This window comes from Ruditapes philippinarum, unplaced genomic scaffold, assembly GCF_026571515.1.
Source record: "Ruditapes philippinarum isolate M1 unplaced genomic scaffold, ASM2657151v2 ctg5901_1_1_1_1, whole genome shotgun sequence".
NCBI classification, from domain to species: Eukaryota; Metazoa; Mollusca; class Bivalvia; order Venerida; family Veneridae; genus Ruditapes; species Ruditapes philippinarum.
In genome coordinates, this window is record NW_026865168.1 from 42,843 (window position 1) to 70,704 (window position 27,862).

Consider the following 27,862-nt stretch of genomic DNA (forward strand, 5'->3'; position numbering starts at 1 on the left):
GCTCACAATATTCTGTATAGTAAGGATAATTCAAGGATATACACCTTATGCCCTGAATCGCCGATCAAAAATAAAACAACGAAAAAGTGTTTTCTTTTATATAATTGCACATTTATATTCATTGCACTTAAATGTAATACAATCACATACAATGTATTTATTTCTTTAAAAAATACTGTCTCTTATACAACGTCTGTTTGAAATGTTATAGAGATAATTATGTTCATCACCTTTGTTTAAAAATAGAAACAAGGAACTTGTCTTTACAGACTATACTAGACAAATATCATCGTCTTATGAACGTGGGATAAACCAAGTTGATTGATAAACCAATAGAAGAAGAAGAAGAAAAGAAGAAGAAGAAGAAGAAGTAAACTATTATAAACTGTTATCTTTATCAAACCAAAATAAATCGTCACAAGTTCCCGAACACCTTTAACGTTTGTATGAGAGCAATTCTTGTTTTCTTTTCACAACACATGACGTCAAATTCTGTTCTTTATTCTTCGTATTCTATACAACGCGGTGTTCGAGCATAAATTATATTATATATTTTTAACAGTATTTAACAAAATTTTAAAGCAAATTCAACTAATTAATGTTCCCTGCACGACTTCATGCTATTCTCGTGAAATCTGAAATACAGAATAAAAATAAATGCATGTATATATGTATATATACATACATGTACATGTGTATGTGCACATATAAGAGAATGATACATTGTTTCCTATTTCTTATTATATTTGGTATCTAAAAAGATTGTTCTCATTATTTAAGTAAACTTAGACGTTTTAGTTACTTGTCCGAAAGACCGGTAGGGCCATTTCAATTTCATGAATTCCCGATTAAATCTTCATGAATTCACAATTTATACTTCGTGAATTCCCTTTTTCAACATACGGAATTCACGAATTCACGATTTCAGCTTCGTGAATTCATGACTTCAAAACCACGAATTCACGATTTCAACTTCATGAATTCACGATTTCAATTTCGCGAATTCGTGATTTCAATTTCATGAATTCACAATTTCAACTTCATGAATTCACGATTTCAACTTCATGAATTCACGATTTCAACTTCATGAATTCCCGATTTCAACTTCACGAATTCAACTTCGTGAATTCCCGATTTCAACGTCATGAATTCACGATTTCAACATCATGAAGTTGAAATCGTAAATTCATGAAGTTAAAATCGTGAATTCATGAAGTTAAAAATCATGAATTCATGAAGTTGTTATCGGGAATGCATGAAGTTGAAATGTCCCCACCGGTCTTTCGTAAACTTGTCATCTGTAGACACGATAACATACTACGTCTTCACGAAGTATATTCATAGACATGTCACCAAATGTAGCCGGAAATAATCCCCTATATTGATATTGACTTTGACTTATTTAACGAATAAAGGATTTAACGAATAAAGGATTTTGCGAATGAAGGATTTAATGAATAAAGGATTTAACGAATAAAGGATTTAACGAATAAAGGATTTAATGAATAAAGGATTTAACGAATAAAGGATTTTATGAATAAAGGATTTAACGAATCAAGGATTTTGCGAATGAAGGATTTAATTAATAAAGGAATAAATGAATAAAGGATTTAATGAATAAAGGATTTAATGAATAAAGGATTTAATAAATAAAGGATTTAACGAAAAAAGGATTTAATGAATAAAGAAATAAATGAATAAAGGAGTTAATGAATAAAGGAATAAATGAATAAAGGATTTAATGAATAAAGGATTTAATGAATAAAGGAATAAATGAATAAAGGATTTAATGAATAAATGAATAAAGGATTAAATGAATAAAGGATTGTATGAATAAAGGACTTTATGAATAAAGTATATCATCAAATGAGTCCATTGAACAAAACAAAACTTTCTCGTATAAACTTACATGAATTATTTAAAGAAAAAGTATGCGAACACGATGCCCATGCCAGCTCCAAGAATAGGCATTGATATTCCAACTCCCGCCATAGGTCCTGAAATAATATGTGAATAATTATTGTCCATCAAACTATGTTGTATTATATTGCATATAAAGTGAATGGGTAATAAAATATAAATAATTGTAATAACTTTACAACTTTAAACGAAACGCAATCGTCTGACAAAAGAAGATGAATTATTTTATAAATCACATATAAAACAGACCACATTTAGAAGATATAGCAATGTTAGAGGTAAGTTAGTAAAGTAAGTGGTGGATTTAAGAAGAAGGTGGTGGATTTAAAAAAAGGAAGTCGTGGAAAAGGTAAGTGGTAGATTAAAAAAGTAAGTTGTGGATTAGAAATGTAAGTAGTGGGGAATTTAAAATGTAAGTGGTGGATTTAAAAAGTAAGTGGGTATTCAAAATGTAAGTGGTGGATTTAGAATGTAAGTGAAACATTTGAAAAGTAGGTGGTAGATTTAAAAAGTAATTGGTAGATTTAAAAAGTAAGAGGTGAACTTAAAAAGTGGTGGATTAAAAAAGTAAATGGTGGATTTAAAAAGAAAGTTGTAGATTTAAAAAGTTAATGGTATATTTGTATTTAAAGTGAGTGGTTGGTATAAAGAGATAAATGTAAAAAAATACTTTTTAACATGAAAAATATATTGGAAGATAGGATAAGTGAGTGAAAAAATGAAGTGACAAATATAAAACAAAATCAGTAGTGTATATGGTTAGGAAAAGTAAGTAATGAATATGTTTAAGTAAGTAGCCTAACTTACCGGCACCGTAGCCTGCTTGTTTTTGATTCTGTACCGTGGTTGTCACATTCGTATATGTGATCTCTATAATACTGTTAGACTTAGCTATCAGTGGCTTTACCTATAATATACAAATATGTTATACTATAATACTGTTAGACTTAGCTATCAGTGGCTTTACCTATAATATACAAATATGTTATACTATAATACTGTTAGACTTAGCTATCAGTGGCTTTACATATAATATACAAATATGTTATACTATAATACTGTTAGACTTAGCTATCAGTAGCTTTACCTATAATATACAAATATGTTATACTATAATACTGTTAGACTTAACTATTAGTGGCTTTACCTATAATATACAAATATGTTATACTATAATACTGTTAGACTTAGCTATCAGTAGCTTTACCTATAATATACAAATATGTTATACTATAATACTGTTAGACTTAGCTATCAGTGGCTTTACCTATAATATACAAATATGTTATTCTATAATACTGTTAGACTTAGCTATCAGTGGCTTTACCTATAATATACAAATATGTTACACTATAATACTGTTAGACTTAGCTATCAGTGGCTTTACCTATAATATACAAATATGTTATACTATAATACTGTTAGACTTAGCTATCAGTGGCTTTACCTATAATATACAAATATGTTATACTATAATACTGTTAGACTTAGCTATCAGTGGCTTTACCTATAATATACAAATATGTTATACTATAATACTGTTAGACTTAGCTATCAGTGGCTTTACCTATAATATACAAATATGTTATACTATAATACTGTTAGACTTAGCTATCAGTGGCTTTACCTATAATATACAAATATGTTATACTATAAAATCAAAGCACAGAAGGCGCTGAATTTGTTTGGGTCTTTTAATGCAAGAAAGTTGAAGGTTGTGAGATTATAAACCAATTTGTTTTTGTATAATGCCAGCAATGCTGTTTCCAGTGTTAGTTATAACTGTAGTAAATTGGCTAATAAGGCTAATTGCAACACTGATATTCAATTCAATGTTTATTTGGCTTAAATAATTTAAAAAAAAAAAACACAACAACTTGAGTTGCCTTAACTGGGATTTGAACCACAGACCACTCGCTTCCTAAACGAGCGTGTAACCCCTGGACCACTGGGAGGTTATAAAGCAAACCACATTATTCTAAATTAGGGTTTGTAATCCTTATTAATTTCGAGATATTTTGTTTACGATAAACCTGTTGTTTATCACAGATGTATATAATCATGGAGCTTAATATAAGCATGTATATCTGTGAAATAATTCTCACATGAATATAATATTTCACTACTCTTTGTGTAATACGTCTGGATTATCGGATGCTTAATTTATAGGACCGTTACTTATGGTAGAAATTGATTATCGATCGTCGACTGCCTAAATTCGTCTCTGTCCTATAGTCAACTTTATTTTTTCAGAAAGTCTTAATAACAAATGTTCATTTAGGCAATCCCAATAATCCAAAGCTTTACGGAAATAGCCGAGCAATTTTCATTGATTAAAATGATATTAATCCGCTAAACAAAATTATTTGAATATATTACCGGTAATTTGCAGAAATGTTAAAGAATTACATAATGTTAGAAATCTTCGCCCAATCGGGAACTATTTTTTCTTCCCAGAAAAGGTTTGAAAATTAATGCGTCTGTCATTGGTCAATCTTTACACAGTGATCTCCCCTTAATTGTTCGGCGTTAGTGTACTTATAAAGGGATATTCTTATAAAAGTAACCGCTTCGTGGAGTTCCTGACGGACTACTTGCGGATTTTTCAAATAAGCATATCAGGGTCTTATATTTCGCTACCATTATTTGTTGGGTCTGACGACCCAAACAAATAAAAACTAAACTTAGACTTAGCTTTCATTTATATTTAATGTTTATAATGTAGAGCTCTGCTATAAACTTTTATAAAGAATTTCTATGGGATCAAATAAACATATTTGAATTTTCATTTGAGTGGACAAAATAGCTTATTATATCTCACGTTTGTAAAAGCAGCGCCACCTAGTGTCACGATGAATTGGTTACTTTGTATTGTACTAGCCAGGGTGTTGGCAGCAAATTCAAGAGGAACCTCTTTATAGCTCGTCGCTTTTTTCACATCACCTATGCTCGGAGCAACGTCTAATAATTCAAAAGTTACCACGATATCACCTGCTACAAAAACCTGAAATAAGTAAGCAAATCGATATTTTTTTTTAAATTAAAATATGATCGCAAAAAGTAATTTATCATTAGTTTAATTGTTAAATATGTGCATGTATATTTGAACCCCTGACCCTGATAGGTTGTGAAAGACTATAATTCATATAATCAATTTAAAAAAACAATACAAAAAGAATGCACTGCCTTAAACAACATTGCCAATTTCAATTTCAATTTTATTTATTGCGCTCAGATCATGCAAACATGACAACATGACGTACAACATGCCACAATGCAAATAGAGCCCGATTCCTACTTGAGATATCCTTCGGCAAAAAGGCCTCACCGACACTCGTGATATGATGCCCTAAAGAGACTTCAGATCACTCAGTCAATTTTACACCCTTTCTCACAAAAAACAGCCTTGTCGCCTTCATGCTAATTCTATATACAGTCACACACAGTCAATAGATAGATACGTCAATGTTCTGTATTTTTAAACCTTTTTTCGTAAAAATTAAATGTAATAAAAAATGTAATAATGTAAAATGTAATAATGTAAATAAAAATGTAATAATTGTTCGACATTTTAATTCACAATCTACATATAAAATCAACGTTTTGTTAACTGTAGATTTGCTACACGAATTGAGAGCTCATATTTCACGTGTGTAAAAGTTACCTGTAGATTTGCTACACGAATTGGAGTGAGTCCTGTTGCCGACATGATAGCTTGAAGAATATAATACTTGAACTGTTCCATACTGGTACTGATCTTCGCCTTCACGACGTCTGTCACTGAAACATTAAAACCAGTCCCCGTATTTTAGGTGAACATTCAAAACAAGTCTGTTTTTAAACATTTTGCAGGCTAATGTAAAGACTTGTGGACTACTCTCAATATATATACTAAACATAAACCGTCCAAAGAGGATATATCTTCAGCAAAATTCAAAAATTGTTTATCTCCTCTTATAGTATTATTCACTTGATTTTTTCGGGGTTCATGGAGTTTTAGAACGGTTTTGCATTTAAGCCAATTGAATATTGGGTTGAATAATAAACCGGTGATGGGGTGGGCGCGGTGCTAGGCGGCTTTGGAGATGTCTTGTGTTCCATTATTTCTCTCAAAAGAAACAATAAAACCATGCCAATGTACGGTGTCCTATTTCGTCCACTAAATTTTGCTAGTAACACGCGATGATTATCGCCTGTATAGGGCATAATTTAGAATTTAATTTCGCATGTATTAAATTTCGCTGATCTCTCAAGCGATAATTTACCCCCTTTTCTATAGACCATTGACACTCATGCTAGCGAAATTTAATATTTTCGCGTCGATAATTGTCGCCTAAGTTTTCGTATGTTGTGCGTTCGTCGTGCAATAATTATTGCATTGAAGAGTACTAATTATCGCATGAGAGACTAGTGAATAAAGGACACCGTACTTGTGACTTTTTTATTTAATATTTGAATACATTAGAGTGAACCCCCTTGCCCCCGTTTGAGTTACCTGTCAATGAGAACTGGAACTTTCGTCGTTGTCCAAACTGATAACAGCCACTGATGTCAAATTTGAGTAAATCTGGTTTAGTTTTCTTAAAGTTATAGAGATTATATTGATAATATTGCCCACTCTGAAATGAAAAAAAAAGAGCATTTACTTAAAGTTATAGAGATTATATTGATAATATTGCCACTCTGAAATGAAAAAAAAAGAGCATTTACTTAAAGTTATAGAGATTATATTGATAATATTGCCCACTCTGAAATGAAAAAAAAGAGCATTTACTTAAAGTTATAGAGATTATATTGATAATATTGCCCACTCTGAAATGAAAAAAAAGAGCATTTACTTAAAGTTATAGAGATTATATTGATAATATTGCCCACTCTGAAATGAAAAAAAAGAGCATTTACTTAAAGTTATAGAGATTATATTGATAATATTGCCACTCTGAAATGAAAAAAAAAAGAGCATTTACTTAAAGTTATAGAGATTATATTGATAATATTGCCCACTCTAAAATGAAAAAAAAAAGAGCATTTACTTAAAGTTATAGAGATTATATTGATAATATTGCCCACTCTGAAATGAAAAAAAAGAGCATTTACTTAAAGTTATAGAGATTATATTGATAATATTGCCACTCTGAAATGAAAAAAAAAGAGCATTTACTTAAAGTTATAGAGATTATATTGATAATATTGCCCACTCTAAAATGAAAAAAAAAAGAGCATTTACTTAAAGTTATAGAGATTATATTGATAATATTGCCCACTCTGAAATGAAAAAAAGAGCATTTACTTTAATCTTCATTGTTTCCATATTGAAATAAAAAAAAGTTTGTCAGTGATAATATTGTCAACATTTGAACAAAATATATTTCAAATATTTTCTGGACAATTTTAATTCTATACAATAATATTTATACAATGTGACAGTGTGCACCCTCAAACAAACGAGAGTAGAGAATGAAGCCATGGACTCGCGGCATGGCCGAGTGGTTAACGAATTGGACAAGTAATTTAAGGATTTCCGACCGCGTGGGTTCTAACCCTGTCAGGTACAAGCCCTTGTTTCATTTAGCAAGAAAATTTACACACATTGCTCAGTACTGGTTGGTTCCAGGAACGGTTTCGAGAGTGTTTCAATAAGCTTATAGCTTCAAGCACAATCAAACTAAAATAAATTTGTAAAAACTAAACAAAGGAGAACATATATTGTCTTTGAAGACACTGTGAGTTCTGAAATAAAGCATACACATATAAGTATAACAATTTATTTTTTGTTATAATGATATTTTGTATTTCGACTACTGAGCGATAATAAAGCATTGATACATAAGTCGTTCACGGGACATAGGATACGGTGTATAGCGAAAGTGCGTGACCTGTATATCATTCGTCTTTAGTTTTTAGTTTATACAAATTTATTTTAGTTCTATTGTGCACGAACCTTAAAGCTTATTGAAACACTCTCGAATCCGTTCCTGGAACCAACTAATACTAAGCAATGGGTGTATTTCTTGCTCATTCACCACAACAGCTTGTTTCTGACGGGCTCTGAACCCACGCGGCTAGCAATCCTTAGATTACTAGTCAGAAGCGTTAACCACTGGCCACGCCTCCACTCTTAATGTAAAACTATATTGGTTTTCTCACTACACATGCAGGGTATTTTTCTACCCGTCTGTCCCTGCAAAATGGGTTTTTTTTATCGCTAAGTATATGACGTTAATATTTTGTTGGCTGATTTGTATCATTCGGGTTTTCACCTCGCCAAAAGTCGAGAATTAACAAGTTACAATGAAGGGGGTGCGACCCAACTTATAGCGTGTTTCGCTCCGGGCTCCCGCCATTTTGACTTGTTAATTCTAGACTTTTCGCTTGGTGGGGTCGCGGGGCGAAAACATGAATGGCAGAAATCAGCCACCATAGTTTAATATCATTAAATTTAACAATTTTAAAGTATAAATGAGAAGAACTTACAAGTGGAAACGAGATCCTCATCTGTATAGGTATGTTTCCAGATTCTGGCCCAGCATTCACTTCCGTCCATTGTGTCTAAAACATCAGACAAGACAAGACAAGTTTATTATTCAAATCCCTAGGCTGAAAAGCTCATGAGTACAAGCCAAGCATAATATCATGACAGACAGTGATATGTAAGTGAATATACTGAACAGAGTATAAAGCATGTGTCAAGTGCGAAAATTATAACATGAAAGCTATTTCTCTTCTTTTAATAGGTAAAATTTTATTTATTAGTGTATTCAACATCTATAATTTCGCAACATCATTTTTTTCACGGTTATGGCATATTTCCTTGTGACCTATTATAAGAATTGGCCAAAAACTGACATATTATAGTCACACACCTAAATTTTACTAAGTTTTTGTGCAAAGTAGTAAAAATTTGTAGATTTTAACGTTAAGCAGTACAAGATTTTACTGATTTCGGCAAAACGCCAAAATAGTCCAATAAAATGTGTGCATATGTCTGAAACAATCATGTTCTTTTTAACGTTCTTGTTTGTTGAAAAAATTACTTTTAATTAAAAAAGTTAAGTTTTAGTATCTTCAATTGAGCAATATAACATATAGAAGTTTTAACTGCATAAAACATACATGAAAAAATGTAACACTATTTATCGCGATTAAATGATAACAAAACTGTTTTCAAAATGGCAGAAGTATGACCATTAAATCTGATTTTGATTGACCATGTTGTTGTTTTCTTGTGTCATACAGGAGAAAATATCTAAATATTACATCTTATGATATGTTTTGTATAGTAAGACTAAGTTCATTATTTGTTTCCCTCTTGTTTCAAAGCGTTAAGTACTGTGAAAAATAAGAGGAGCACAGTATATTAGGTTTAAACATTAATTTATCCCAGAACATACAATATACATGATATACATTTATATGTGTATTCATATATACGCTGTAGTTAAGGATAAGAATAAGAACTGATTTAAGAAATCGGCAAATGAAATTCCATTTGAATGAATGAATGAATGAATGAATGAATGAATGAATGAATGAATGAATGAATGAATGAAAGAATGAATGAATGAATGAATGAATGAATGAATGAATGAATGAATGAATGAATGAATGAATGAATGAATGAATGAATGAATGAATGAATGAATGAATGAATGAATGAATGAATGAATGAATGAATGAATGAATGAATGAATGAATGAATGAACGAACGAACGAACGAACGAACAAACAAACGAACAAATTAATGAATGAAGTATTGGCTGAAAATTGGTAATGGAAATAACAACAAGAAAGGAGTAGGGGAAAATGCTAAGAACGTAGGTGCTTTGCTCAACTGAGCGACTAACCACAGTTTGAAGGCTAAGATAATCTAAAATGAACATAAAATTATTTTAATATAATATAGCTTATTTTTTATCATTCGTTCTCAATGATATTTCACCGTATCTTGATTTAGCCAATTTACTAGATAGAGACGATGTTTCGAGCATTTTGAACTAAGTGATTTGCCTTAGACATTCCAGGACGCAAACCCATGCAGTCAGACCAGGCTCGATACCGTTGGCGGCTCATTTTTTTTATTTAAATCATGGAGCTAAATATACGATACATAGAGACTAGCGGGATAGCCCGATTATCACCGAAGCGCGAAAGGGATTGTGGGTCTGAATCGGACTCTCGTCTATTTTCGAAGTTTCCTATCCGTTGTTTATATATCTGTGTTCAAATTGACTGTTTAAAACTCAAAGCAGGACAAAAACGCACTACACCTTTACCATGTATACAGCTAACCCTCAGTTATACTATAGCTAACCCTCAGTTATACTAGCTAACCCTCAGTTATAACAACTAACAGGCAGTTACTCACCGTTGCGAAGTACCATTCCCACGTGGAGTTGGTCGGGTATGTAAATGGATAATCTGTTCTCTGTGCAACCCATGTGTCACAATCTACTCCGCGGTTGTTTTTCTAAACATACAACAGAATGATATAAAATAAAAATGTGACACAATAGCACGAAAGATTTTAATTAATTATATGATGTATTGCATTATTCATTGCATATTTATTGATTCAAACTTGTTTTAAAGCAGTATGCCGTCTAGATTAATGCTTATTTTCGTGACAATTTTTAAAAATGTATTTGAAAGATAAAATATTTTGAAGTGAACAAAGAAAATAATTTACACATTGCAAACAGCACTTACAATCCTCTTTAATTACCAAAATGAGGTCAAAATAAGCAAAATAGCCCTTAATTTATTAGTGACGCAGCAGAAGTATGGTGATAAATACTGCAAAATCGATCCTTAATCACAAATAACATGTAAAATATTACACGAATCTTAAGTCTTTATTACTTTTTCATAGAATCCTAGTACATTTATTTTCAAGTTTAATTTTCATGAAATTTCTAAGTTCATATGGAGGTATGCGGCTTTAAGTCGATGGTCGATAATAAAGACAGCTTGCCCCAGCACCTTATTGGACATAGATGTACTCTCCAGCCCATTTCTTGTAAACAATCATCACTTGATGCTGGCTGGCGAAGTGAGAGCTCCAGCAGGTCGACAGGCATATTGATTTGTATTTCATCCAGACGAATACTAAACCTACTTATTGCATTTTTTTATGTTTTCCGTGCCTTAAACCTATTTTATTGTTTTACTACACAGCTAGATTAAGATATATAGGAAAATTGTAATTGTTATGAGTTATCTAATACCTATCATTTATGTTTATCTTTTCGGAATGAGGCGGGACCCGACTATGTCGAGAAGGCCTATTCATGTTACCATTACGTTATCTCCTTTTACGAACTTAACTGGGCTTGGCCTCGATTACGTAATGGCTGTATAGATAAGGTAATGTTGAAAGGTTAATTGTAATGCACAAAGTCATTGACTGAAATATTTGCTTTGTTTTTGCCAATATTATACGAATATGCATTTACTCAATCAAAGAGAAGCAACTGGTCATATTACTTCGTTAGTTAAGGAAGGGAGACAACCTCAACAAAAAAACACTTAAGATAGCATGAGGTAACACAAGTTATGATTTAAGTAAATAAGTAGGATGGCCGCATAAAGTAAGGTTAGTTCCAGATCAGCAATAATGTTCAGTTGATATTTCAAACATAGATAAATAATATTTGAGTTTCACAATGCAAACGGAATCATGTTGTTAAATATTTTGTTAAATAAATGAGCCGTGTCATGACAAAACCAACATAATGGATTCGCAACCAGCATATCTTCAGACCAGCCTTCGCATCCGTGCAGTCTGATCAGGATCCATGCTGTTCGTTATCAGTTTCTCTACTTGTAATAGGGTTGGTAAGCGAACAGCATGGATCCTGATCATACTGCGCAGATGCGCAGGCTGGTCTGGATCCATGCTGGTCGCAAACCCATTATGTTCGTTTTGTCGTCGTGACGCGGCTTAAATAAATGCACTTACCACTCCTTCGTATGAGGCACTTTTCACGTCGAAATAGAAAAACTCTCTAGAATTACGTATCCTAACTGTGTTTGGACCGCTAGACCGGTCGTCAAAGTCTGAACCTTCGATAGGGCGGTAACTACAGTTACCACGTGCCCGGTCTGTGACGTAAGCAACTCCTATGCAAAAAAAATAATGATTTCTTCTTTAGACATAGATACTTTTAGTATTTAAATACATGATGTTTAAACTTACATAACAGGGTAAAAACTTACTTTAAATCCTTGTAATTACAAAAAAGAGTAAATATGTATGTAGCTCTTTAAGTTCACCTATGAAGGCCGCTGAACTTAAATCAAACCATAAAGTGACATTTAAAGCGGCCTTCAGCTTTAATTTTTGTTGGAGAAAAATAAACTCTATGTTGTTTCAAACTTAGTATTTTAGTTATTTTATTTTGGAAAGGTGCATCATCAGCAGCGTTTCAAGAGCTTTTTAGCGCGTCTGTGACGTTGATTCTAAAAATAGAAAATCGGGAAACAAATCGTCTGCATATAGAGAACGGATCATAGAGGTATCGAGGAGGTTCCTTATTGTTTATGTATTCTATCGGTGGCAAGTTTAATTTTCCACTTTAATTCCTTTGATTTGACAATTATATGAAGCCATTTATCTAAAAATAACATATAAATTTAACCTTTAGAAAAGCTTAAAGCAGCTTTAAAACTGTGTTGCAGCCTTTGGGAATTAATTAAGGCATAATTGGGAGATTGTTCTTCGTTCCACTGCATAACAAGAAAAGCATTGATGCAAAGCATCAAAGGGCGTCCAAGCAAGAAATGCAGCAGGTGAAGATGAACTAGTAGACATATGTTGACAAAATATTCTTATAATCTTTTAATGGTTAATTGGTTTTTACCAGAATTGTATATCACTTATGAATGAACGGACGAAAGACATTGCTCAATATGGCATGCTAGAGATTAGAATATTACTTGTTATTTCTTTATGATTGTGATTATTAATAGCAACGGATATACATGTATACAATCATTAAAAGTCCATATGTGTAACGCATGATCAACACCACACTTGTGTAATTGTCCCTTATTATGTTGCTATTAGCGAAGATCCCCTCTTAAGGTATCTGTTCACACTTAGTAAAAATATGACACTGGTTATATTACAATGTTGATCATGTTGAGCATAATTGTTTATTATACAATAATTGTAATATCTATTTTAATAAAAAATACAGATTTTATGAATATTGTTTTCTTTTCTTTGTTTTTTTTTGTGTTTAATGTGCTATTTTAATACTGAGTTTTTACGTTTACTACTCTTTTCTTTATTAAAATTGTAAAATAAATTTTAAGAATTCAATTGTCATATTGACCAGCGATTATGAGTCACAACTTAACTGGAAAAAGTCAGTAAATTATGGTTAACCTTTCGATATATTATATTGATTATTTTTTTACCATGTACATGTATATTTGTATTTTTCTTTATCAGTTTTTTAAATTATCAATCAATTGAATAATTCATAAAATCTAATTTGTAACTTTGAATAATTCCTCGGCATCTTTACTAAACACGAATAACATATTAAATGAAATGTTTCAAAGTTGATAGTGTCATATTAATACCATAAAAATGTACCTTTTTTCAATTATTGTACATATTTATTGTTTTTATCTCATGTAGATAAAATGAAACATGCTATATTTTTTTTTTTTTTTTTTTTTGGTTTTTTTTTTCGAATTGTATGTTTATGTATAACAATAAACAATAAATTAGAGAGTTGATCTGTGTTTATCAATAATTGTAACCAAACTAAGTGACAAACATTCATTTTTGAAAAAAGCTTACTTATCTGTAAAATATTTGTTCTGTTCTGTAACGATATCAAACATCAACTCCATAACCCGGAGAGACCGGATACTATTCGCCGGTCACTAGTTAATCCCGGTCAAAATAGACCGGGAGAGACCGGGAATTACCGATAGGAGTACATCCCTCTATAAATAGATTTCCAGACTTTCATAATGTTTAGGCAATCAACTAATCATTCTATTTACAACTTTCAGATACATGTACATCAATAACATACCATAATAACCCACTGTGTACTATAAAATGATGAATAAAAAACCCCGAAGAGCGCGATTTATTGACGGAAAAGGTTTATTTCATTTGAAAATGTTTGCACAGTTCGCTATTCATCGTACATATCGCAACATTTCATTTTTAACTAATAATCAAGCACCCACATACCGATCGGAATGATCGGCTTTTATTATGACCGACTAAAAGGCTCGAGAAGTTGCTGCCGCCCTTTCACAAAATCTGATTTCATTCAATAAAGGGCGCCGCGCTTCGGCGCGGACGCCAATAACTACAATTTGATAGAAATTTGATAGCTACCTGTATGAAAGTCGTGTATTTCTATGAGATCGTTTAGACCGTATGGTGAGCTATCACCTGTCTGGGGAATATATTCATACATTACAAGCTTCTGTGAGTAGAAAAATGTCTCCTGAAAATTGTATTTAAACGAAAAGATGTGAAAAAGAATGGCAATTTTTAATGAAAATGTATTCAAATTACAGAACTAGGCTGTCAAATGTAATATCTTGCAAATGGTGAAAATATAACCGAACTGATATGATATAACCGAACTGATACTATGATATTACAGAACTGTTACTATGATATTTAACCGAACTGATACTATGATATTACCGAACTGATACGATGATATTACCGAACTGATACTATGATATTACCGAACCGATATAACTGGTACTATAATATTACCGAACTGACAGTATGATATTTCCGAACTGATACTATGATATTTAACCGATACTACAATATTGCCAAACTGATACTATGATATTACGAACTATGCACACACATCTGTTCCAAACTTTATTTATGTGCAATTTCGAAATATGAAAAACAGACACATTTAGATATTATCTTACTCTCTTGTTAATGTATGCATATTAAAATGTTTTATCCTTATCCTGTAGTATATGCAACTTATATTGTGATAACTGAGGTACATACTAGGTATGCACATATTAGAGGTGTTCTGCCTTCAACGTGTATATAGAAAACGCAATAGCGGTGTCTTACCTTCATAAAAGAAAGCCTAAGATTTACAGTGTCGAGTATTTCCGTTGTGAAGGAGAAAGCGTCGCTAGGGACAACAGGAAATTGACGCACCATCTTCCGCCCTGGACACTGCACGCCGGCTGGTGTCTAAAATTACAATTATTTAATTGATATTTAATCTAAATGTTTCTAAATTTACCCATGCTTTTAAACTTTCGTACACTCGTATATTTGTTCATACATGTTGCTCAAGAATGAGACATGTTATATTGCATTACTACAAGTATAAGATATGTTATATTTCGTCACTTCACGAATCAAATATGTTTTATATCAAACCTAAAAGAATGAGATATGTTTTATACCATCACTACAAGAATGAGATATGTTTTATACCATCACTACAAGAATGAGATATGTTTTCTACTATCAAACAAGAGTAATATCAAATTAAGATAGAGCCACTTATTTAATGTAGATCGACAAACTTACCTCAAAAACACTGTTCTCATCTGAGCTTAAATATGGCCGGAAATCAAAGAAGTTATAATAGTGCTCGAATAAATGTTTGCCTTCCGGATGACTCTTGGTTACTTTGTAAGATATTCCTTTCACGTGCGCCATGACTGGTACCCGCACCCCAACAGCGGAGTTCCATGAGTTTTGTGCTGGTAATAAGATGAGAATTGATTAACTTAAAGATATTTGAGCCGCGTCACGACAAAATCAACATTGCGACCAGCATGGATACAGACCAGCCTGCGCATCCTCGCAGTCTGATCAGGATCTACTTGTTATAGGGTTTGTAAGCGAACAGCATGGAAACTGATCAGACTGCGCGGATACGCAGGCTGGTCTGGATCCATGCTGGTCGCAAACCCATTGTGTTTTTTTTTTCGTGACGCGGCTCATTTACCTTTGTTTCTTGGATATTTTAACACAATTTTGTACTAAAGTTTTCAAGTAGCAGACGGATATTTTGTAATTAAGCAATTCATACGCTAAAGTAAAAAAAAAAACTTGCCTTGTAGTAATGACTTAAAAACGTAATTTCCTATCACGTTAACATACATACAAATTTACAAAAACACACATATATTATGTAGATGTCATTTATCTATTATGAACAAATGACGTAAAAAGTTCACTTATTGTTATCAATAAAAACATATATTTAAAACAAGACTTTAAACCAGGAAACGTCTAGAATAAACAAGGGTGCCATAGTCACAAAATACGCCCGTTTACGAAAAAGCTTTATATGGAGATGGGGGCATTATGGATAAGTGTTATCTAGCAAGCAAGTTTTTATTCTTGGCACTGTGTTGTTAAATGAACCTTAAAACAAATCAATAGGGAAGATATGCACAGAATGTGTGACCTTGACCTTGGTCGCAGGGACCTGAATTTTATGCACGGCACTCAGCCTCACAATGATGAACATTCGTGCCAAATTATATTGAAATCCCTCTATGCATGTAGAAGTTTTGCTCCAGACAAGTGTTTTTCTATGAGCTCTAACTGTGACCTTCACCTTTGACCTAGAGACTTGGTTTATGTGCAGGGCACTACGTCTCATGGTGGTGAACAATTCTATAAAAGTAACATTAAAATTCCTCCATGCATGTAGAAAATATGCTCCGGACAACATCTGGATATTTAATCATCTCCAGTGACCTTGACCTTGCAAATATTAACCTAAATTAAATGTGTAACACCTGTAGTCATGATAGTTACCATTTGTGCTACAATCCATCAATAAATGATGACTAAATGGTCCCTATAACCATCTTTAAATTTTTATCTGAACTTTGACCTCTATGTGTAACCTTGACTTTGGTCGCAGGGATCTGAATTTTGCATGCGACACTCAGCCTCACAATGGTGAACATTTGTGCCAAGTTATATTGAAAACCCCCTATGAATGTAGAAGTTTTGCTCCAGACAAGCGTTTTTCAATGAGCTCTAAGTGTGACCTTGACCTTTGACCTGGAGACCTGGATCATGCATGGAGCAATACATATCATGGTGGTGAACATTTCCATAAAGTATTATAAAAATTCTTCCATACATGTAGGAGATATGCTCCAGACAAAATCTGGATATTTCACCATCTTAAGTGACCTTGACCTTGCATATATTGACCTAAAGTACATGTGTCACAGCCGTAGTCATTATAATGACCATTTGTGTTACAATCCCTCAATAAATGATGATTAAATCGTCCCTATACACATCTTCATATTTTTATCTTTTTTTAAACGGGCGTATAAAAAGTACATGTAATTTAATAACTAAAAAATTCTGATTTAAGATTTTATTCTAGGGAAATACATTTCATTACAATTCTTAATCTTTGCATGAGCTTAACTGATATTTACTTGAAAATTAAAATATAATTAAATTTCTATGAGAAAGTATTTACATTTGATAAGGTAATTACTGTATGATCTTTATGAACAAATACCAAGTCTACAGAACACCATAGTTATCACAGTTAAGAATCTTGACCAATGAATGAAACATGTGTAAATAAATGTTACATTCTTTAGAACATACTCAAGTCCAAGAAAGAGGATTATTTCATGCCCTTTGATTAAATTCTATTTTTAGAATTGAAAGTGAAAATAGATCAAGGGGAGTAATTGTGTAAGTCATTTATGAACAAAGTAATAACTTTGTTGTCTCCCTTTGATTAAATTCTATTTACAAAAATCTGGATATTTTCATCATCTTTAGTGACCTTGACCTTGTATATATTGACCTAAATTATATGTATCACAGCCATAGTCTTGATAATGACCATTTGTGTTACAATCCCTCAAAAAATGATGACTAAATGGTCCATATACACATCTTCATATTTTTATCTGAACTTTGACCTCTATGTGGGACCTTGACCTTGGCCGCAAGGACCTGAATCTTGCACGCGACACTCCGCCTCACAATGGTGAACATTTGTGCCAAGTAATATTGAAATCCCTCTATACATGTGGAAGTTTTGCTCCGGACAAGCATTTTTCAATGAGCTCTAAGTGTGACCTTGACCTTTGACCTAGAGACCTGGTTCATGTGCGAGACACTGCTCCTCATAGTGGTGAACATTTATATGAAGTTTCATTAAAATCCCTCCATACATGTAGGAGATATGCTCCGGACAAAATTGACGACACCCGCCCGCCCGCCCGCCAGGGGCGTTCCCATAATACGTCCCGTTTTTCAAACGGGCGTATAAAAAGAAATAATATAGTTAAAGTACCCAGGGGACAACCTGACAATATCGTACATATCTACGGTTATATGGACAACCTTACAGTATCCTACATATCTACGGTTATATGGATAACATTACAGTATCCTACATATCTACGGTTATATGGACAACCTTACAGTATCGTACATATCTGCGATTATACAGACAACCATTACAGTATCGTACATATCTACGGTTATATGGACAACCTTACAGTATCGTACATATCTACTGTTATATGGACAACCTTACAGAATCGTAAATATAACCTGAGCCGCTAGACAACAAGCATCACTTTTTAGAGACAAAAGCTAGATTTCTTCATGAATCGACAACAGCCGTGTATATAAAACTATATAAACGTCACGATTATCCAATGAAAAGCGACGTTACAAACATGCAGTATAATAATATCGTACATATCTACGGTTATATGGACAACCTTACAGTATCGTACATATCTACGGTTATATGGACAACCTTACAATATCGTACATATCTACGGTTATATGGACAACCTTACAGTATCGTACATATCTACGGTTATATGGACAACCTTACAGTATCGTACATATCTACGGTTATGTGGACAACCTTACAGTATCCCACATATCCACGGTTATATGGACATCATTACAGTATTCTACATATCTCCCGTTATATGGACAATCTAAGAATCTTAAATAGTATCCTACATATCTAAGTTTTGAGGACAAACTTACCAGTAAAGTAAATATACCGTTATATGGGACAAACCTACAAGTAAAGTATATATACCGTTATATGGGACAAACCTACCATTAAAGTGCATGGCTGCGGTCATAAGAGAGAAGAAAACGCTTTACTCTAAAGTAACGTTATAATATAATACATAAATGAAAGTCAGGAATTATAAGAAGAAAAACTTACCAGTAAAATACCAGTCTACTATCATAGTTGCATCAAAATGATCCCAGTATTGGCATGACCTCCACCAGTCAACCTGAATGTCTCGAACAACTGTACGTCCCATGTATACCTTAACAAATACATATATAAAACCAAACAATAAGCATGCATATCGTATATGTTTAGTAAATGATATTACTGTATTAACGAATAATTACCGCATTGAATCAATACTAACATCATGCGCATGCGTATACCTTACTTCTTTAAGAACAACTTAACTTATTAACTCTATATCTTACATTATATGGGCAAGGATAGAGCATGACTTTATGTATGAATATCTTACATCATAGACAAGTTTAAGAATTTTCTGCATTGTATAACGTATAAATTTGTTACCTCATTTATTCCTTGTCCCCCGAAATGTAGAGCTCCCGCCGCACTAAAGATATGTCCTTCACCACCAGGTGCGTTTTTATTATAACCAAATAAAAATCTTTGTTCGGAATTCTGCATGCTTTGTACAAAACATCGACCAGGCATTGAATCTATGCACGTGAGAATCGAGAGATATTATTTTATACTAAACTATTAAAATTTCAAAAATATCGTCGTCATGTCAGTAGTAACTCAATATGTCTGTAGACCCATGTTATGTCAGTAGCCACACGTCATGCCAGTAGTCACCCGTTATGTCTGTAGTCACACGTTATGCCTGTAGCCATATGTTATGTCAGTAACCACACGTCATGTCAGTAGTCACACGTTATGTCAGTAGTCACACATCATGTCAGTATACATACGTCATGTCAGAAGCCACACGTGATGTCAGTAGCCACCCGTTGTGCTGTAGTCACACGTTATGTCAGTAAACACCCGTTATGTCAGAAGTCGTACGTCATGTCAGTAGTCACCCGTTATGTCAGTAGTCACACATCATGTCAATAGACATACGTCATGTCAGAAGCCACACGTAATGTCAGTAGCCACACGTTATGTCAGTAGTCACACGTTATGTCTGTAACCACACGTTATGTCAGTAGCCAGGCGTTATGTCTGTAGCCACACGTTATGTCTGTAGTCACACGTTATGTCAGTACTAGTCACACGTTATGTCTGTAGCCACACGTTTTGTCAGTAGCCAGACGTTATGTCAGTAGCCACACGTTATGTCAGTTGTCACACGTTATGTCAGTACTAGTCACACGTTATGTCTGTAGCCACACGTTTTGTCAGTAGTCACACGTTATGTCAGTAGCCCAACGGTATATCATTAGCCACACGTCATGTCAGTAGCAACGAATCAGTAGTCACATATTATCATTGAGATTTCGCACGTCATGTATCATTAGTCACACGTAAAATGTTACGTCATGTCAGTAGACACCCTTCACTTGTCACGTCATGTCAGCAAACAAACATATAGTCATAGTTACACTTGTTTGATTACGTTTAAAATGAACTGAAAATTCCATTCCGAAATAGAACACACTATTTCCTACAAAAATCATTCACTTAAACGAAGAGGAAATTTGAAATAATATATAAATATAATAAATAGATAAATAAATAAATAAATAAATAAATAAATAAATTAATTAATTAATTAATTAATTAATTAATTAATTAATTAATTAATTAATTTATTTATTTATTTATTTATTTATCTATCTATCTATCTACATGTATTTATTTATTATTTATCAATAAAGAGAAAGTGACCCACCAGGTGCGTCAGGATAAAATCCTATAAATTCGTTGGTTCCATAATTAAACCAAGCATTCAGCCGAAAACTTTCGTCCGTCTGACTCAAATACCCACGATTGTTGACGTCATCAAAATACTCGTGGACGAGCTCCGTTTTATTCATATTTTTGAACACTATCTCAACCCTGGTATGGAATTGGTTAGTTATGTTTGGTCGTTTAACTACCGGCGCTGAAACAATATATTTTCATAATATAAATATTATTACGCGATGTATAACGCCTTCATATTCACACGGGGCTAATTGCAACTATCAAAGTCCATGCGCGCAAGAATACAGTTCGGTGCCATTTTAAAAAATATTAAAAAAAAATTTTCGTAAAAGAAAATGATAAAAATTAAAACAAATTTTGGGCATTTATTGGGAAGAAAATCCGTTAACATTTTTAATTTTTTTTTCCCACTAAAAGGTTTTTGGTTCTTTAAATTAAAACCAAAATCTGCCTTTTTCCCTCAGGGATTTGAAACGGGCGTCAGATAAAACCAAAATTTTGGGGGCGGTTGGGGACCAACATTTTATTTTCCCGACCAGCCTGCCATTCCCCGGCAGTCCCGAATTTAGGGGTCTCATTTCTGTTCGCTTACCAACTCTTTTTACAAGTAGAGAAACTGATAGCGAACAGCAGGATCCCGATTAGACTTTCGCGGTTGGGGCAAGGGGTGGTCTGGATCCAGCTGGTTCGGAAAACGCATTAAGTTGGGTTTTTTGGTTGTTGGGCTTAAATTTTTACTTTTTAAACGGAAAACTGAATTTTATAATGTTTAAATTATGTTTTCAGAGAAATCTTAGATGTTTTCTAACCTGAAAAAAGTAGCGATACATGTAAAATAAATTGACATAAAATTAGAAAAATGTAAACACAGTAGTCTTTTGACTTCCATACCAAAATACTAATTCACTATAACTGCACTTATTGCCTACAGGCAACAGATAAAAAAGATGATTTAGGTAATTGGCCAATGAGATACTTTTTGGATACTTTTATGAGGACAACCAAAATTAAAAAGCTTTTGAGAAATGTAAATAAAAGCATTTTTGAGGCATAATGGGCCTTTTATTTTAATCTATAATTTGATTTTAACTCAGAAATCAATACCACTTTTCTGCTTGAGAAGTAAAAACGTCTGTTTACTTATGTTTAAACAATGGATTTAAATAAAACATTTTAGATGCTATAGTATACTTGATATCATCGGAAGTATGTAATGCTGAATATGTAAACAATGAGTTCATTTATAAAAAAAAATTATTTTTTGGCTAACTATGCCTTAAACTAAAAGACCTCTCTAAACATGCAAGGATTTATTTACAAAATCTTCTGATATTTTCATGTAAATAATAAAATAAATTCTTGAATAAAGAATTGCGCACGAAGTTGATAATATGTGTTTTCCAGCACCTTCTGACAAAAAAGGGCAAATTTTAAGTACTTTTAAGAAATTTTAGGGAATTTATTGGAAATAAACATCAAGACAACCTAAATAAATGAATTCACCGATGAACCGCCTTTTAACTGCCCTCTCTGAATAAGCTAAAACCTACATTTTAAGGGCATATTTTTTAATGAAATTTTATTTTTAAATTTTTATAGGGGATTTTATTTTTAAAAAAAGATAAAAAGGAAATTAACAGAAACCAAAAAAGGGTATTTTTTTGGAAGGGGAAAGGAAATTTTTTGTAACCCCGCGCCGGGTTTTTACGGTTTTTAAAAAAAAATTTTAATTTGTAAATTTTCGTTATGAAAGTTTTTAACATATTTTAAAAAACCCACATCAAAAACCCCCTTAAAATTTTAATTTTCATTTTTTTTTTTATCTTTCGTCCCAAAAGAATTTTTTTTTCAATTTTTTGAAATTTTTTTTAATTCAGTAAACAAACTTTTACCCGGTTTTTACCCAAATATAGAAACTATTCATGTATATACAGTTATCTTATCACCAAATATTATCCCCAGTGATAACGCTATATTGTATCCGTCTAAATCATACATTTTCATCCACATTATATGTGTAAAACGAAAAGTTATCTATAAACGCGGAACGGGAATTCTTTTTTTTTTTCTATTCGTTTTTTTAAAACGTTTACTCACTTTTCCGTTTAACCCGTTTTTTGGAGTATAATTGATTTAATTATATACTTTAAGTTATCGAGTGGACAGACTACGTCACTCTAATATAGTTATGCTAAAATTACCATTAATTAGAAACAGTCACTTTACTTTTCTTTATCCAATTAAGATGGGACAACTCAAATTATCATCTTTAATTTATTCAAAATGAAATTGAATACATTATGAGAAGAACATCATTTCCCTATTTTGACTATACATATTTCTAACAATACTGATACTTTGATGTCACCTCATTGACTAGATGAACATAAAAATTGAATACAACACAAAAATGACAATGGTAACACCATTAGCATAATGCTTGTTTTAACTTGTAGACGATAGCCGATGACAGTGGAATCCATTATTATAAAAAATAATGTTAACTAACTCACAGATGACAGCATTATCCCTTATGACTAATTTATAATTTACTGACAAACACTTGACAGCATTATCCATTATGACTAGTATTTGATTAACTGACAAACAGTTGACAGCGGAATCCATTATTATAAAATAGTTTATTTAGTGACAGATGACAGCAAAATATATTCTGGTCAAATTTACTTTCTGACAAATGACAGCGGAATCCATTATGATAGAAGTTACTTACTGACAGATGACAATTGAATCTATTATGATAAAATTAACTTACTGACACATCACAACAAAAATGTATTTATGATGTAATTAACTTACTGACAGATGACAGCGGGAGTTCATTATTATAGAATTTACTTACTGACAGATGACAGCGGAAATCCTTCATTGTTATAGAATTTACTTACTGACAGATGACGGTGGTAATCTATTATTATAGAATTTACTTACTGACAGATGACAGCGGTTATCCATTATTATAGAATTTACTTACTGACAGATGACGGTGGAAATCCTTCATTATTATAGAATTTACTTACTGACAGATGACAGTGGAAATCCTTCATTATTATAGAATTTACTTACTGACAGATGACAGCGGGAATCCATTATTATTATAGAATTTACTTACTGACAGATGACAGCGGGAATCCTTCATTATTATAGAATTTACTTACTGACAGATGACAGCGGGAATCCATTATTATAGAATTTATTTACTGACAGCGGAAATATATTAACTTACTGACAGATGACGGCGGTATAGTTGAACAGATACTGGAATCTTTGCCATGTGGCGTCTGAGAAACAGCTAACGTTATTAAAGTTGCCAGGGCAACTAGCTGTCTATAATACATCATGTTTGTCCCTATTATCTGTAAACATAAAATAACACAAATATATTGTTATGTTCTGTACTATGAGCTTTGCTATTCCTAAAGTAATATATCAGTGGCTTTCCTTATTATGCCCCGGTTACATATTCACGGATAATGCCACGGAAGAGCTACGGTCTAATCGCTCACGGATCACTACGGAAATGTGAAATTTCGTGGTCCGCTACGGTTCCAGTACGGACACACAACGGTATGAGTACGGAGTCCGACGGATTTTACCACCAAAAGCCCCCGGAGAGACACGGATTGTGACGGACCGACACGGTTTGATACGGAGCGACACGAATCAGGACGGACGCAACTACGGATACACTACGGTCTGCTACGGTATAAGCACGGGTTAGTACGAATAAGTACGGTCTGATACGGAGAAGAACGTATTGATACGGAGAAGAACGAATTGCCACGGATCTATACGGACCTAATACATCCGTCCACAACCTCTTGCTTGCTCATTTTCAAAATGCCTCAAAAGAAAAGAACACATAGAAAACGAATTGCAGAGTTCAATGATTTTGGCGGGGAGGATTCAGCCTAATCGCGTCCGACCCCCGAGACACATCAGGTCCAATTAAAGTGAATTTTTTAAAGGACGCTGGATCCTCAACAAGTTCGGCCATGAGAGCCTCATACTAAACATAAAGCGGTCTTCGTAAAAGCCCATCTCTAGTCCACCGTCTGTCTTCTCTTACCTGATTAGATATGGACTAGTAATCATTAATGAAAAATGTTGATCAATACTGCTACTCTTTTAATTTTAAGATTTGCTGTTCATCTTACAATTACATTAATTATCGGGATGTTTATGTTTTAAAAATATGTAAAAAGCGTGTAATCTTAATATCACTGAAGGGCCAGCGTCCGAGGCTTATGAGACACTTCGTTTCACTTCAGTGTTGTTATATTTTCTGGTCCTTCGGGATCATTGATGCCAGCACTATAAAGTGTTGAGAATTGAGTACCGCTCAGGGGGCGTGAGGGATGTTGCACTAATTCATTATCCCTCATGAACAGACTCAATCAAACCGAGTCTGCAATTCTTATGTTATTTTGTTGTGATAAATGCTTCCGAGGGATCACTTTGTTTCCAGAAAAATATTATGTACATATTTACTCCAATTTCACGATCCAATGTTTGTAAAATATGTAGCATTAAATGTTATTCTATTACTTATGAATTGTAGTACGATATTAATATAAATTTACTTCTATGCATTTCATCAAGCAGCTCGACCACTGCCTACGCATTCTGAGCCATTTCAATATAAAGTTGCAGTCAGTAAATGGCAATTATCATTTATTAAATGTTCCCGCAAATATGTCTGTTATGAACAAGAAGGTAGTATTTATACCCTTGAAAAAGTACATGATACTTAATTTATCCGCTCTAAACAGTGGTGGGCTGTACCATTCCGTGTTGCAACGCAATAACCGTATAAGACCGTGCTAATCCTTGCCTCTGCGTAGTACAACGTATTACGATCGTGGCTTTCCGTGACAATGCCGTATTAATCCGTATTAAAACCGTAGCTTATACGTAGGGTAACCGTACAAATACGTAGTTCCCCGTACCAAACCGTGGAAATCCTTGACAAGTTGGTGGACTACGAATCAGTACGGACTAATACGGTTTTCGTACGGACCATTACGTATCAGTACGGATTAATACGGACTAGTAGGGATACGCTACGGTTGATTTTTCCGTAGCAAATTTTTGTGCATGTTCAAAAATTGTCAAGGATCGCTACGGATATACAAGAACTACTACGATTGATTACGGTTACAATACGGAGAGCTACTGACCAGTACGGGTAGCTACGGACGATGCCGGAATTAATCCGTGGCTCTTCCGTGGGCGTTTTCCGTGAATATGTGACCGGGGTATAAAACATTGTACAGTTATAACCATTTCACGATGAAGACTTAAAACACACTTAAAGGTAAATTACATGTAATCAATATTTCCTTACATAAACCCAGGGTCTGAGTTTATGGGCTGTTTCAACAAGAACGCAATCTTACTTTGGCTATATTCGTTTTCTTTACCGCGCCTCAAAAATATTCAAAAGCGTGTGACGGAAATTGAAGAATTTCTTTTATCATTTTGCTGAACACGAGAACGCATCTGTAATTTAACTAAATTGTTGATATATAAAAGATTGATTCTACGTATCATTGATATCGTGGTGGTGGTGGTGTTAGTTTTCACTCCCTATCACGGCTGTAAGCCATATTGATTTAACCAGAGCACAGAACTTTATGCCACCGCATTGTTCCTGGGCAGACTGTTAAGAAGTTAACCAGTACTAGCTGCCTTCACTTCCGCAAGGAACTGAAACTTCTGTACCCGGGCCGCCCGATTAACAGTCCAACGCTACATATTGAGCTAACCGGACCGCTTTGTTGATCTCGATCGTTCCTGGATATTATTATTTAAAACTTTGTGTATAATTTGATGCATTCATCAATGGTTGATACAGTCCAATTAAAATAGGGGAACGAGCAAATAGGCCGGCTTTTCAGAACTCCGTCTTTCTCCGCCCATCCACCAATGCCCCGGATACCGATATTTTAGCCTAATTTTAACATAATCTCCTCATTATATTCATTGAAACATGCATGCCATGTTATTATAATCACAAATAAAGTGACAATAATAAATATTACTGGTATTCAGTCGGTTTGTATGCTCTTTCTCTACTAACGTAAGTAATATTATTTTTCGGATGACGTGAGCGGTTCGATTGACTTCTGCTGTGGAAACAATCTCGTTCTTTTATCGGACTGCTAGAATGTATTGCTGAATAAACATTCAATAAATATAACTCCATATATTTAAGCTGAAAGAAAATAATTTCCAAAACATTTCATTTGACAAACTGCTGATAAATCTCGATCTTGTTTCTCCGTAGAAACACGGTCAGTTCTTGTCATTTTTAACCGACAAAAAATAATACACACCACTAGAATTATTTTGGTCAGCAAGTCATACCCACAAAACATACGGACTTCAAGCCAGTAAATATCTGTTTGCCGACGTATCAATCACGTTTAATACCAGGAAGCCCTCAGTGGTGTATAACAAATGTAAAATTAACATTACTGGTGTCATAATATTAAATATGTAACAAGAAAAGGGCAAATTTTCATTATAATTATAATTTAAATTATTCAAAATTTTAAGTATAAAAATCTTACCTTCTGGAAGGTGAGTGTACTGTTATACCCACATATACCACCTTCTGTTATCCGGATTTATCATAATTGTGATAAAGTCACGATAGGGAGGTCAATTTTAATCTTTGTACATGTCGGGTACCTATCATGGTTACATGTAACATGTTATCGTAACTTATCGGCCATTTCCGTCAAATTCCGGATTAGGACCACGAATACACTGAAACGGATACGGTAGTTTGGTCTAAACCTACGATGAAAAAAAGAGAAATAAACATGTAAAAACGCTGGGATATCTTAAGTAAGATTATATTTATTCGAAAAGGTACAAGTCCACATCACTTAGGTTAAGTATATCTGTAGATATAAAAGTAAAAAGAACATTATCTACAATTTCAA

The 27,862-nt window shown here is 33.3% G+C and overlaps 1 protein-coding gene across 2 annotated transcripts; it reads right to left on the minus strand.

Annotated features, from left to right (window-relative positions):
• Positions 1–427: 427 nt before the first annotated feature.
• On the minus strand, positions 428–27,632 carry LOC132728098 (uncharacterized). 2 transcript variants are annotated; one of them, XM_060713710.1, is made up of 17 exons: positions 27,485–27,631; positions 24,136–24,265; positions 20,854–21,066; positions 19,527–19,675; positions 19,146–19,254; positions 15,476–15,651; positions 15,005–15,130; positions 14,288–14,399; positions 11,879–12,039; positions 10,286–10,387; positions 8,395–8,469; positions 6,416–6,539; positions 5,585–5,700; positions 4,742–4,924; positions 2,728–2,827; positions 1,910–1,997; positions 428–635 (listed from the first exon to the last, which is right to left on the minus strand). In XM_060713710.1, the coding sequence occupies exons 2-16, from the start codon at positions 24,248–24,250 to the stop codon at positions 1,915–1,917; spliced, it is 1,944 nt and encodes a 647-aa protein (XP_060569693.1). In that variant the 5' UTR covers positions 24,251–24,265; positions 27,485–27,631; the 3' UTR covers positions 428–635; positions 1,910–1,914. The 2 variants fall into 2 exon arrangements, with proteins under 2 accessions (XP_060569693.1, XP_060569694.1); XM_060713711.1 differs by lacking the exons at positions 428–635; positions 1,910–1,997; positions 2,728–2,827 and adding an exon at positions 3,491–3,547 and having other exon boundaries at positions 27,485–27,632.
• Between the last annotated feature and the right edge of the window lie 230 nt (positions 27,633–27,862).